General features: G+C 35.2%; 1 protein-coding gene and 1 non-coding gene across 2 annotated transcripts; both read left to right on the forward strand.

Annotated features, from left to right (window-relative positions):
- Window positions 1–3,984: 3,984 nt before the first annotated feature.
- LOC113772688 lies at window positions 3,985–4,086 on the forward strand. Its single transcript, XR_003468648.1, has one exon. It is a non-coding gene; the product is annotated as a small nucleolar RNA R71 (small nucleolar RNA).
- A 9,117-nt stretch (window positions 4,087–13,203) lies between these two features.
- Window positions 13,204–14,322, forward strand: LOC113770010. Its single transcript, XM_027314354.1, has 2 exons — window positions 13,204–13,429; window positions 13,532–14,322. Exons 1-2 carry the CDS (start codon window positions 13,204–13,206, stop codon window positions 14,320–14,322), a joined length of 1,017 nt encoding a protein of 338 aa, XP_027170155.1.
- The last annotated feature ends 254 nt before the right edge of the window (window positions 14,323–14,576 follow it).

Raw genomic sequence — 14,576 nt, forward strand, 5'->3', positions numbered from 1 at the left:
CTCAAAAACTTATTCCGTTGCCGTCCCTCCCACCAGGTTGCCATACATACGCGAAACGAAGACCCTGGCCAACCTACTCCAACCGGAGCCCCAAAGAACCTCCACACATACTGAGCCAACACCCCATCACCAAACAAATGCTCCGTCGTCTCAATCTCAGGAGATGGACAACACGAACATTGGGAAGGTCCCTGAATCCCCAACTTCCATACGGAACAATCCAAAGGGAGGCGATCCAGCAGCAGGCGCCAGAGGAAAAACGAAACCCTCAGCGGCACCCTTGGTGAAATATTATCAATATACAATTCTAAGGACAAAAATACCACTTCACCAAGTATGTTAGTTTCTATAAAGTGTGTGAATGTATATAAAAAAGAAAACCGAAAAGGCTAGTTTCGTAAGTATAATGATGTATATATACATTGTTTTAACATGGTTATTCAACTTAAATAGTCAAAAAGTCTCAAAACCTTTATATATTTTCATTATATGTTTAAATTCCACATAACTCACAATCATTTCAAGTCCCATGAGTATATCATTTATAATTCATGATAATTTTGCTGTTACTGAAAATTATGATGAATATGAAACAATTCAAGAAATTTAGGAATGCTAAAATAAGAAAATCTTTCACTCTTCATAGAGCAATAATTGAAAAACGTCATATAGGAAAACAAGAAGTACAACCATTACAACCATGGAATTTAGAAATGCAAAGGGAGATTAGACCTGGAAATGTAATTGATTCCTCTATTTGAAGGAAAAAAAATTAACAATGTGTTCTTTTAGTCAAACTAACATGTGATATTGTCGTAACCACCATTTGGCAACATTTTGTAAAACAATGAATAAGTTCCTCAACAATGTACATCACAAATCTATATGTGTATTTAAATACATAACCCACAAGAGAGCTTATTGATCTAGATCTAAAGACTACTCAGGACACTCTACTTGTAATTGTACTAGTGGTAAAAACACACCCTATGGGTGTGAAAATGAAGAAAAAATGTTTAGTTATTTTTGTTAAAACCAATAGAAGTTTTTGAAAGGTATGGTTTTCTTTTGTGCAAAAAAAAAAAAACTCATTGATAGTGGAATTTATTGAAAATTATTAAACTTAAATAATTATCTTTAGTAAATCTTTAAAATTAGAAAATCAAAGGACAACACAAAATTTTAATACCATACACTTCCTCATGCTTTATATATAGAAAGATGTAATCTATTACAAACGTAAAACAAGTATAGTTAAGTGTGAAAAACTGGTGGGAGAATAAAGTGTGTATATTAGGTAAAAAACTATTCAATGTCCTAATCATTTGATCAAGTCAAACTAAATTCAACTGTCATGTAAGTATATCATTGATCCATTCACATAAATGAAAAATATATGTATTGCACATCAAAAATCAAAATCACCAACCTCCCAAACCTCCCTACCCACCTTTCCCCCACAAAATAAAACTAAAGATATGAGAGATTAAACTAAAAGAAACGAAATAACAAAGAGTTTCCAAGCCTATGATGTGTATATATCTTAACGTCCATACAACTCCATTTGTCACTTCTTTTTGTACCAATAACATAACTGAATGCCTCAAAAAGATATGACCTCTCTATCCTATGAAGTATATAATCAGAAGTAATTAAAGAAAATGTAAATTCTCAACTCATAGGGAAACTAAAGTATAGTGAAGTGAGACACAAACTTAAAGGGTGAAATTAAAAGAATTAGGATAGATGTACCTTTAAATCCACATGAATGGCTTTATTCTCTACCACTAAACTTTCTCTAAGATTTAGTGCATCCAACTTTTTGGAACACAATTACTTCAACTTCCTACAACACATTATTTCAAATGAGTTAGACAGGAAAATTTGAATTCACAATCCTTGCGGTGACTACAACCAAAGCTTAGAAGATTTGGCAGATATATTGAACTTAAATAATAGACACTTGTTTTTATATATAGTATTGTTATTGTGCTAAGTGTAATAAGCCTCTGCAAAATGCAGGTATTTGGTAGTTGTATGTTACACATTGTATTTTTTTTTAATAATAATGATTTTCATGATAAGTCCTTTTGTCTTTTAAAAGTTTCAACCCCATGTTAACTCCAAAAAGTGCAAGTGTAATTTCTCCAAATTCCTTTCTTTACTCGCCGCTCAATCGTCCAAGTCTTTGTTCACAACTTTTTTTAAAACAAAACTCTAAAATCCTAAACTATGTAAAAGCCAAAATCAGTTCCTCATATACCTAATAATTCCTTCCAATATATTATTAACATCCAAAAGTATTTAGTAGCTGATTGCATGCAAAAGAAAACAAAATGCAAAATATGAGATGTAGAACTAGCGCAATAAATGTAAAAAAAATTTAGGGAAAAAACACTAGAACCTTACCTGTAGAGTATTGTTCATGTTGTAAAAAATCAAGCACAAGAAGCATACAAATTGAATAATAACAAATCAAAAATCGCGAATAGAATGGAATGTAAATACTAAACACTAATTTGCCTTCTTGAACATCAATTAATGTACTAGTGGTAGCTAAGAATGGTCTACCTAAAATGATAGGCATATGCATATCTTCCTTCATATCTGACATAGTAAAGCCTACCGGTATAATGAATGATTTCATCTTTATAAGGATATTTTGTATCATACCAACCAGACATTTTATAGACCTATATGTCAATTGAAGAGTGATGTTGGTGTCTTTTATCTCTCTCAAATCAAGCTTTCGGATAATGAAAAGTGGCATCAATATACACTTGTACCTAAATCACATAAGGCAATAGAGAAATTAAAATGTCCAATGGTGTAAGGTATAGTAAAACTCCCTAGATCTTTGAGTTTCGGTGGGAGCTTAAATTGCACACATGCTAAACATTCCTCCATAAGTGCTATCATTTCATGATCTTTAATCTTTCTCTTTCTTGATATAATATCCTTCAAGAAACAATTATAAGAGGGAATTTGTAAAATATCATCAATGAAAGGAATATTAATTCAAATTTTTAAAAAAATTGAGCAACGTTTTTAAAGCTCCTTCTCCTTTTTGTTTTGCTTCAACCTATTGGAAAAAGATCTAGAGTAAGTAATATTCTTAGAAGAAATATGAGAAGAAAGCATATCAACATCAATTAAAGCATGATCATTTTGGTTTTCATTTACCCTTTCATTAGCTAATCTCTCATGGTTTTTCCCCACTAGACTCATCAAGGATAGGTCCCTCTAAAGTTTTACCACTTTTAAGATTGATGGCATTAACATGCTCTCTAGGGTTAACCTCGGTCTTACTAGGTAACTCATCCGGTTGTCTAGAATGGATAGAATTGGGAATTTGGCCTATTTGAAATTGAAAATTCCTAAACAAGTTCATCATGGTTTCCTCAACTTTATCAATCCTCTCATTTATGCTTTGGGCATGTTTCTCAAGAGTAATTTTCTAAGTTGGTCTTGACTTAATTGGTGCTTGTTTTGGCAAAAAACCTGATGGATTGGTTGGACGGTTTTGATTAGATTAGTCCCTCCGTCCTAAGTTGGGATGGTTTTTCCACTTAGGGTTGTAGGTATTGGAATAAGGGTTATTTTGAGGTGGGTGGTTATAATTGTTGATATACTTAACCACTCAACATTGAAATAATATGATTTTCACCACAAATAAAGCATATAGCAACACTTACATTGGAACTTGTACTCGTTCCACCTTGTCTACTAAGCAATTTCTCAAATATATCCATTTGAGAATTAAACATATTCTCCAATTTTGCACTTTACAAAAGTATCCACTCATACATACTAGCCAGTCTTCTCGGATTATCACTTTCATTTGTCCATTAATAATTATTGATAATTATTTGTGCATCCTCTGGTGACTTTTCCATAAGTGCTCCTCTAGCAGTGGAATCAATAGTGATCTTGGTTGGAAAGGTAAGACCATGGTAGAAAATTTGAACAATCAACCACTCCAGAAGGCCATGGTGTAGACATCTCCTTTGAATTGAATCTTTCCCAAGTTTCATATAATGACTCTCCTTTGTATTGATTAAAACTTGTAATACCCATACGAAGTTTAGCTATTTTACCGGATGAAAAATATTTATTGAAGAATGTTTTAGACAATTCACTCAATGTAGTAAAAGTATGAATTTGATAGATATGAATTTAGCCATACCTTTACCTTGTCAAAAAGTGAAAATGAAATAACATAAATTTAATTGCATCATTATTTAGTCCATTTACTTTAATTGTACAACAAAGGTTCGTAAAATTGGCTAGATGAGTGTTTGGATTTTCCGTTGCATTTCCTTCAAATTGACTTTTTTGAATCATTTGAATGAGTGTGCGCTCGATTTCAAAGTTGTTTGCATTTATGACTGGCCTTACTATGTTTGTTTATGCTCCGAATTCATTCAGCAAGGCGTAGTCTCTCAAAACCCTTTACCTTTGATCCACTATTTGGTTTACCTCTTGTTGCTCAATGAAAGTATCTCATGCACTTTTCACCTCAATTTGCTCTTGTTAGGCATGCCTTCTCCCCTTCTAGCTATGTTTATTGTTTAGGACAAATATCGCTTTGTTGAAAGAATTAGTGTCCTAACAAATAGCCAAAGTAACAACAAATTATTAAAGATAAAAGATAATATATATGAAGATAGCAAATAAAAAATAAAATAACCAATAACTGGATTAATAAAGCTTATTTTAACCCTAATGTTGCGCCCGTCCCCTGAACGATGCCAGAAGCTTGATCACTAGCTAGAATTCAAAACTTTACCCAACTACCCTATACGTAAGTATAAGGGTCAATGAGTTTAGAGTATTAGGATCGATCCCACAAGGACTAAGAAAAGCACTAGGGTTTTGTTTAGTCACCTTATCATCTAGAAAAACAACTAAACAAGTTAAAAATTAAACCATAGTTTAAGTTAAGATCAATGAAAATAAGATTGCTTAAAGATCAAATAAAGAGACTTTCTAGGGTTAAGAATCCTTTGTTGTGCCAAAGATAGAAACTGGTTAGGATGACTAAGTTATGTTTTTCATAATTTGCCAAGAAAATAACTTCCTAATGCATGCCCTCACTTTCGCCAATGAACATGATGTTGTTGGAAATTGTTTTCGCCAATTTCTCAACTATTTATACCCTTCATTAACTTGCTTTCATAGAGAAAAAGCTAGCTACAAGTTGAATGAGGTCAATAAATTTATTGCATAAAATTCCACCCAACTTTATTTCCTACTTTTGTAAGAATAAAAAATCTAAGAACCAAGATTTATACGTGGACAACTTTCTCTTTTTTTGGTAGATATATAGAGAGATCTAAGAACCAAGATCTATATGTAGACAACTTTCATTATTCATACAATCATCAAATAATTCATAGTCGATGGCCAAACAACCATAAATATCAAGTATTAGCTCTTCGACTAGCCAAATCATGAAATAGCATAATCAATCATAACTACTTCATATCAAAGCAACTACAAATTCTTCTTTACCCAAGGATATGAAAAACTTAGTTAAACTTAGTTAAACATCATGTTATACTCATCCAAGCATGAATAACAGTTGCAACTCAACATTCAAAATAAGCACAAGAGAACAAGAGTATAGTAAGAAGAATTCTTATTTAATTTCTTGAAGTTGAATTCTTGAACTCCTCTATAAGTGGTTCCATCAAATAAGCAAAGTGCAAGAGTGTCCCTTCACTTTTTATTTTAAGCTCTCTCACTAAACTAGACTAACAAACTGCTACTAAGACTTTACCAAGCTAATCTCTTGTTTTTTCTCCTCTCCACTCTCTAGTCTCTACTTCATACTTTGTCTTGTGAAGAGCTCCTCTATTTATGGAGGGATTTTGATGCAAAAGACAAAATGTAAATCATGATAAATATTCTTCTTGAACCCATAAACTTGTTTTATTGAAGTTGCCAACATCTTTTGCAGGTTTTTTGGGCATTTTCCATCGAAATTTGATCAGGAAAATGAGTCAAAAAAGTTATGTGAACAAAATGCAAGTTGCAAGCCACAATCAGTGATTCGCGAGGCTGATCCACGAACTGTGTCTTGTGGATTAATCGTGGATCAGCTCGTAGTTCCTGCCCTTTTTAGGTTTTGCATTTTTTGACCAAACTTCAACCTTGCTATGTTTTTGCATTTGTTTCAACTGCAACTTTCTCGATAATGGAAGTCAAACTAGCTCTTGTACAATACGTGAAATTTGTAGCCCTTTAAGTTAGATTTCTAATGCATTAAGAATTATCTCATTTGGATGTTTGTACAATGGTAAATGACCAAAATATCTTTGACTAGTCAATCCCCTATTTCAACTTTTGACGGAAAAATTGTTCAACTGTTTTGACTTTTTGACTAGGAAACACAAGAATTGGACTTTGATGTCTCAAAAGAAATGTACCCCTATGTCTTAGTTTCAAAATGGTTTAAAAATCACCTCAGTCCAGTACTTGTTACTCAAAATATAGCCAAAATACTAGAATGTATCAAATCTATCAAGCTTTCCTTCTTTTAATCTTGATTGCATTTCACACTTTGAACATTTTATACTTCATATTTACTTCAAATCACTTCAAATTTTTACAAATCTATTAAAATGATCTTCCCTTGATCTATGAAATGCCAAAATATACAAAAACATCACAAATTTGTACATTAAACCATATTTTGTATGTTTTGATCATAGACCACATGAAAAGTAACCATAAAGGAGCTCAATTCTTTCATTTTAACTTAAAAACACACCGAAAAAATGTTAAAACTTCACTAAAAGTACGTAAAATATATGCTAATCAGTATGAGCAATGAAAGTTGCTTATATGTAGTGTTTATTAAACTTGTGTGTAATGTTTTCACTATGAAAGTAGGTTAAGGAAGGGTATAAGGAGTTGAGGAATTGGTGAAAGTAATTTTCAACAATATTATGTTTATTGGCGAAAGCGAGGTATGCATTAGGAAATTATTTCCTTGGCAAATCATGGGAGCCATAGCTTAGTCATCCTAACTAGCTTCTATTTTTGGCACAACAAGGGATTTTTAATCCTAAAAAGTCTCTTTATTGGACCTTTGAGCAATCTTATTTCCATTAATCTTAATTTAAATTATGATTTAGTTTTTTATCTTGTTTGGTTGTTTGTCTAATAATAAAGTAAGTAAACAAACCTATAGTGCTTTCCTTTAGTTCCTATGGGACTAATTTTGATATCTTGTACTTGTTGACCGGTATACTTGTGGATAGGGTAGTTAAGTAAAATTTGGAAACCTAACTAGCAACCATCGCCACCATATTATTACCAGAAAGCAAACTCAAAAATTCAGCATGGTATTTGTAAATAGTCCTGAGCGCAATGTTGGAATTGTGAGAATAAATAGTGATCATAATCAGGCGGCAAGAATCGATGGCCAATAGCCACTTCATCTTCAATCATGCTTTCATGGGCTGCTACCCTTAGCGATGTCTTTGATCCTACAACTGCTCCCACTAAGCAGAGGCTCCATCCTTCAACTGATTAGCTACATGTTTGACTTGTCTGTCCCCAGAAATCCCTATGTAGTCAAAAGCCTCTCAATTTCTACAACCTAGTCTATGAAATCCTCAATACCCAAATTGGACCACGGGCAGGAAGTGCAACCGTTCCTAGCGATTTTGTGTATTTTGCACACCGCGTAACTTTGTTTACATAACGTGTTACTTTAGAAAAAATTTTTGTGAACCCCACACACGTTGTTAAAAATGAAGTACAAGAAGTGATCTGAATCGTATAATTATTTTGGACCAAATCCTGGCCGTGAACAGTTCAGGGACATCTCCACCCAAATTGCCATTAAAAGGTAGGATGTCTACCTTTAATTGAACTCTTCGGCCTCTTGGTTTTGACGTTGATGACTCTCACGGAAAGGGCTCTCTGGCCAAAAGAGGCTAATGTCTTGTTATTAGACAAATCATCCCCATAGACCTGCTCATTATTGGGATTTGGTTGCTAGAAATTGACTAAGGTTCTGTCAAGAGTTACTCGCTCATCCCGATTACCTTGTCCATTCATACCCTAATCGCCTTATAGATCCAATCGCTGTAAAAGCATTCCAAGAGTATCTTACATACGATCAAGATGAGTCCTGAACTCAATGCAAGTGTGCACCAAAACCTCGTTAAAGTTCTATGTGTCATGGATGAGCTGAGTAAAAGAAGGTCACGTGTTTAGATTGTATTGGGAGCCTTGGAAGTTGGTTAGAATAGTAGTAGTATAAGTAGGATAAATTGTTGCTATCATTGGTAGGGGTGGCAATTCGGGTCCAATCAGGTTGGCGGGTCGGGTCTTAACCCGACCCGCCAAAAAATCTGTTGACCCGAACCCGACCCGTCAACCCGTGACGGGTCAGTATATCTGACACGAACCCGAAAAATTTGGGTTGGCGGGTCGACCCGAAATGACCCGAAAATTAATTTTAATTTATTAATTTATCACTGTAAATTCTAATAAAATCAATTTCTCACAAAATTAATTACATCATCAAGTAATAAAAATTTAAATAAATAATTTCAAATCAAATCCAAAATAAATTAAACATCGTAAAAGTGTTTTATTCCAAACCAAATATAAAATAAATTAAAACGAATTATATTATTTGTCCAAATATAATAATTTTAACTTCATACAAGGTAAATAAATTCATTTAGGATTAAGTAATTAATGCCTTTGAAAAAAAAGAATGATTTAGTTTAGTTAGATAAAATAATTTTTATATTTATTAAATTATTTTTAATTTGTAAACGGGTCATATCGGGTCATATCAGGTCACCACGGGTGAAATTGACCTGTTTTCTTTTCGGGTTCATCGGGTTCGACCCGATTCTGACCCGAACCTCCAAAACTTCAACCCAAACCCATTAATTTCGTGTTAGGTTCGTGTCGTGTTTTCGGGTCGTGTCAGAAATTGCCACCCCTAATCATTGGACTTTTGGTTTTCTGGCAGTTTGTACTGGTTAATGCTCATTCGAGTGTTTCCATTTTTCCCTCTCTAAGTTTCCTTCATTCTTCTCCCCTTCTCTTCTTATTCCATCTCCTCTATTTCTGTAATAATTTTTGTAGAATTATTAATACAATAAAACCCCATTTCCTGATCTTGGAGTTTGCATTTACTATTACATCAATTTCTTTTTCTTATATCCTGGGTAATCTGATCACATCATGACAGTGGTATTAGAGCAGCTACGATCCGTCCGGGTTTGGCTGCTTGATTAGAACTTTTCCTTCACTTCTGATTCACTTTCTTCCCTATCCATCTCCATCTCCATGTCTTTTCTTCACCCTTGAAGAAATCTCTAAATTGCTGATTACTTCCTGATGGGCCATAAGAAGCCTAAACAAACAACTAACGTACGTAGTAGAGTACTATGAGTAATTTGAAGAGTGGTGAAACGAGATGTTGACTTTGAAACCAGAACTCAGTGAGGAATATTTTATTGATGGTTTTAACTTTGGGCTTGATTGGAATATCCAGATGACGCTAAAGGGATTTAGGAATCCACCCAAGATTTTGTATGAAGCATATCTCCGAGTAAAAATCGAGGAAGCTATAATGGAGAAGCATGATTCTGCTCTTGATTTACCAAAAGGAGAGCAGCTTATGAGAGAAAATGAGGTTATAGAGGCTGAACATAGTGATATAATCACTAACTTGAAGAATGAAAGTGTAGTCAGCCATATGTTTGATGAATTGTGTCAAAGGACTCCAATGGGTTTTTTAGAGGAGAACCAACATGAAACATCAGCAAGGGACTATCAAGAAGAAAATGCTATAAACCAAGTGTCTAATAGATTGGCTCACAACGGTTGTGTTATCTCTCAAGGGCTTAGCAATGAATTGCTTATAGGGGGCCTAGCTTGGAAACAAGGCTCTATAGACAAGGAAATATTTAACTCTGCTTCAACGCTCCATTGTCCCAGAATTTGGTTAGCTGCGAGGTAAAGCAAAAGTTCGCTGAGGAAAAAATCAATTGGAATCAGTTATCCTGTAGTGGTTATCAGTTTGGAAACTATTCTTCATATCTAAAATCTATGTTATCATCTAAACTTGTGAAAATGGATAATGATGAACAAAAGCATGATGGTGCCGTCAATATTGTTCCTTCACAACAAAATAGACCACTTGATGACTTGATATTTGATCCTGGGGATAGTACTAAAATAGCAATGAACAAAGACTGTAATGACTCTAAAATTGGTGCAATTTCGATGCAAGGTATATTTTACATAGCAATAGTTGAACACCTTGTTTGTTTGATCAAAGGGTTGCCTAAATTAAGTAAGGACTGCAATCCTAATGTTGCTGTGGATGAGTACTGCTCTGTGTCTTTATTTTGGATAGTGAAAAACACAGCACTTGAGGTGAAAAAAGATGCAAATGCATTCATTTTCTTGTTCAACCCCGGTGAGGTTATCCTGCTTGAAAACTTCTGCACTGGACAATTGAAATATGTAGAGGACTGCAGCTTCAAATTGCTTGAAAGAAGATGTCCACAGAAAGGAGAAGTAGAGAAGTACAACAGTTATCTATTGTGTCCACATTTCCATTTGGCAACTTTCTACTCTTGCTGTTTGTGGTCACAAAAGTAAAATTGTGATTATGGAGGCTGGGGAAAGTGAACTTCTTAATGAGAAATCTTCCCAATCTTTATTATAGTGTAGTCAAATTGACTTTAGTAAGTATAATAGCACATTAGTTTACTGCATATTACCAGCAATAGTGTTTCAAGATAGGGATATCATACAGGTACATGCACCAGTGAAAGCTATATCAGTACTTGCTAATTTCTTGGAAGTAAAAGAGCCAACAAATAGGTACTTTGGTCTACAATTTACGGCTGGCTTGGCCTGTAATGGCTACATAGGAATTCTCCTATCTATTTCAAATCCAGGAGTAACAGCAGGACTTCTAACCTTGCTTGGTTGTGTTGATGCTACCCTGCAAGACCTTTTAAAGTCAGTAGAGAAATTCCTTGGGTTGCTTTATCCAGATCAAGTTGCTCTTAAAAGATTATTTATGGTTGGTGGTGCTACTTCTAGAATTTCAGCCCTTGTTGCTCAGCTAAAACTAATTCCAGGACCTGACTTTGGGAGTGATGGGCAACATAGAACTTTACAGGTTGTAAACATTTTGGAGCCACAAGGCCTTGCTGACCACCAAACTTGTAAACTCCCAATTCCTTTACTTGATTCTTTTGTTTCAGATGTGCAAAATTGGCGGCTAAATTTCTTTTGCACGTGCTTATGGAAGATCAATCTCGGAAGAATCAGCAAGCTTTGCCATTTGCTTATACTACTTGCTTGCTGCGAATTGCCAAATATCAATCTGAAGGCTTTGCTTGGAAGCCTGGAACTTTGTTTGGCATCCTTGAGGACAAGGATTGTTTAAGGGGGAAGCTTTGTCACGGAGTGAGCTGAGTAAAAGAAGGCCACGTGTTTAGATTGTAATGGGAGCCTTGGAAGTTGGTTGGAATAGTAGCAGTATAAGTAGGATAAATTGCTGCCGTCATTGGACTTTTGGTTTTCTGGCAGTTTGTACTGATTCATTATACTCATCCGAGTGTTCCCATTTTCCCCACCCCAAGTTTCCTTCATTCTTCTCCCCTTCTCTTCTTATTCCATCTCCTCTGTTTCTGTAATAATTTTTGCAGAATTATTAATAAATAAAACCCCATTTCCTGATCTTGGAGTTTGCATTTACTATTACATCAATTTCTTTTTCTTAACCCTGGGTAATCTGATTACACCGTGACACTATGATTCAGTCTTGGGGCAGGAGAACCATCTTTGGGTTTGTTAACAACACCGGCCATTGATACAAGAATATAAGAAACCTGCTGTGATGCCGACTGACATGGAAGTAGATAGATAAGAATTATTACAAGAACGATTTCCGAAAATGGATAAAGAGTGATACTCAATTAACTCTTGTAGAAAATTCAGAAGAGCCTCAAACTCAAGAAATTCTCAAAAGAACCACTGTCAGTACTATTACTAATGTGAGATACAAATCAAGAATGCACTCTATCTTGAATTATAAATTCTCTTGACTCGAAATTTTTGTGTATTGCAATCTGTCTGTGCTTTACTTTGAGTTATATCTTTTCTAGCCAAAACAGCAGGATATGAACTCAAATCTGAGAAACAAGACACAGACGGTGGAAGCTATTGCAATGTTATTCCGTTTCTTAGTGCTTGTATAGCTTTCTACACGCTAATTCATTGGCGAATTCATGGATCTTTCATATTAAATGCATCTATAAAACATTAAATTGTACTTCTCCCAGTTTATTTTTCTTGTGGTAAGTACCATTAGCTAGTGTTGTAGATGGAGAGAAAACATAGGCAAGAATCCAGGGCCACTAGCGATTAATGAAGTCCCAAAAAAAAAAAATATTTCCACCGGCCTGAAATGGAGAGCTTTCTTCTTCACATGCATCGACCATAAAATGAGATCCAATGTTTTATTTATAAGTTGTACTCTCAAATAGACGCAGTTACTGTGACTCGCATTTTTTTACAATTATTTAGAAGTCTAATTTTCAGTCTGTAAACCATTTTATGATAAAAAGAGGTTGAAGAAAAGTTGGCGACCAAAGTATTTCGGTACATGGGAAATAAACTTCAACTATCATATGATAATTTTTTACTTCTTACAACAAAAACGAAAGTTGGTCCTAAAATCAATGCTAGATAAAGTTTGTGGTACATTGTTAGTGTTAACATTCCAGACGTGATGTTGTGCTCTTGCAATGACACACTAATTTCTTCAAACTTTGGTGCTTAATAAACAATCTGATCACAGGCTATTAGTCATGTGCTTGTATAACTCCGAAGTCCAGAAGATGTAAGTCAACTCCCACTAATCTAACACGTTGGAATAAACAAGTATTGACCAAGATTAGAAATTGCGCAAACCATTTGAGATCTAGTACCCAAGCTTCGTAGTCATTGATCACATGCTAGATTCCACGGATGAGAATAAAAAAAAGCAACAAGCCATATGACAATGGAATTTGACAAAAAAAAAACGGAAGGAAGGAAGTGGATAGTGCGTACTTCTTGGTTAACTATAAAAAGAATAGGAGAGCAAGACCAGTAGGACACCTTAACATAACTTCATTTGGCTACCTATCAAAAAATGCAATGGAGATCCTAAGAAGCAATGCCATGTTTCTGATTCTGCTACTTTTTGCGGCCAGCATAGCAGGCATTCAAGGGGACACAATAACTTGCTACAGTCGAAACAGCCCTTGTTTTCTCGAGTGGGTCAATTGTCCATCTGAATGTCCTTCAAAGTCAGCAACAAGCACTAAATCTAAAGTTTGCTACCTCGACTGTAACAAGAAAAAATGCCAGGCAGAATGCAAGAGTAAGACATCCATTCTCCTAAGCAACTTGCTCCCGCTTATGTTTCATATGATCTGAATCTTTGATTGTCCATTTTGATATTGACATCTTTTATCACTAACAGGCAAGAAACCAAATTGTGGTACTCCTGGAGCAGCATGCTTGGATCCCCGCTTCATTGGTGGAGATGGGATTGTCTTCTACTTCCATGGTAAGAAGAATGAACATTTCAGCTTGGTCTCAGATACCAATCTCCAGATTAATGCCCGATTCATTGGTCTAAGGCCAGCTGGTAGATCACGAGATTACACCTGGATTCAAGCACTTGGACTTCTTTTTGATTCCCATACTTTCTCTGTTGAGGCCACCAAGGCAACAACATGGGGCGCTGATGTAGACCTCCTGAAACTTTCCTATGATGGAATGGAGCTTGAAATCCATGAAGGTTATTCATCTGTCTGGCAGTCTACTGATAATGCCATCAGAGTTGAAAGAACTTCAAACAAGAACAGTGCCCTAATCACTATCCCAGAAGTTGCAGAGATCTCTGTGAATGTAGTACCTGTGACCAAGGAAGATGACAGGATCCATAACTATCAGATACCTTCTGATGACTGCTTCGCTCATTTGGAAGTACAGTTCAGATTCTTTGGCCTATCCTCAAAGGTTGAAGGTGTCCTTGGCAAAACATACCAGCCAGATTTCGTGAACCCAGCAAAGCCTGGAGTTGCAATGCCAGTAATGGGCGGTGAAGATAAGTACAGAACCACTTCGCTTTTGTCTACAGATTGTAAGGGTTGCATGTTTTCTTCAGCTGGACTATTGAATGCAGAGGACTCCCTAGTTATGAACTATGGCAGCTTAGACTGTACTGGAGGTTCAAGCAGTGGCAATGGAATAGTCTGCCGGAAATAATTACCGAATCTCTGAGGAAGAATAACAAAATGACGTGTTTTTCGACAAACAAATCATCTTGCAGAGTTGTCTTTGTTTTACTATTTCAATGTTGCATTTCTAGTTAATATTGCGTTTGCGTGGAAAGTATTTCATGTTATTTTTCTCTAAACTGATGAATTTCTAAAGAATATGATGTGTACTTGTTTGATTTAGAAGTATTTGCACAAGACGAGTTGCTCTAAACTTGCTATGAATTCACTGCCTCCAGGCTC

This window comes from Coffea eugenioides, chromosome 5 (assembly GCF_003713205.1).
Source record: "Coffea eugenioides isolate CCC68of chromosome 5, Ceug_1.0, whole genome shotgun sequence".
Lineage (NCBI taxonomy): Eukaryota > Viridiplantae > Streptophyta > Magnoliopsida > Gentianales > Rubiaceae > Coffea > Coffea eugenioides.

What these genes read in the sequence shown, in the direction of transcription:
- LOC113770010 (XM_027314354.1), top strand. Translation starts at nt 13,204, where the DNA reads ATGGAGATCCTAAGAAGCAATGCCATGTTTCTGATTCTGCTACTTTTT. An exon ending in ATGCCAGGCAGAATGCAAGA is followed by an intron (nt 13,430 to 13,531) that starts GTAAGACATCCA and finishes TATCACTAACAG; the next exon opens with GCAAGAAACCAAATTGTGGT.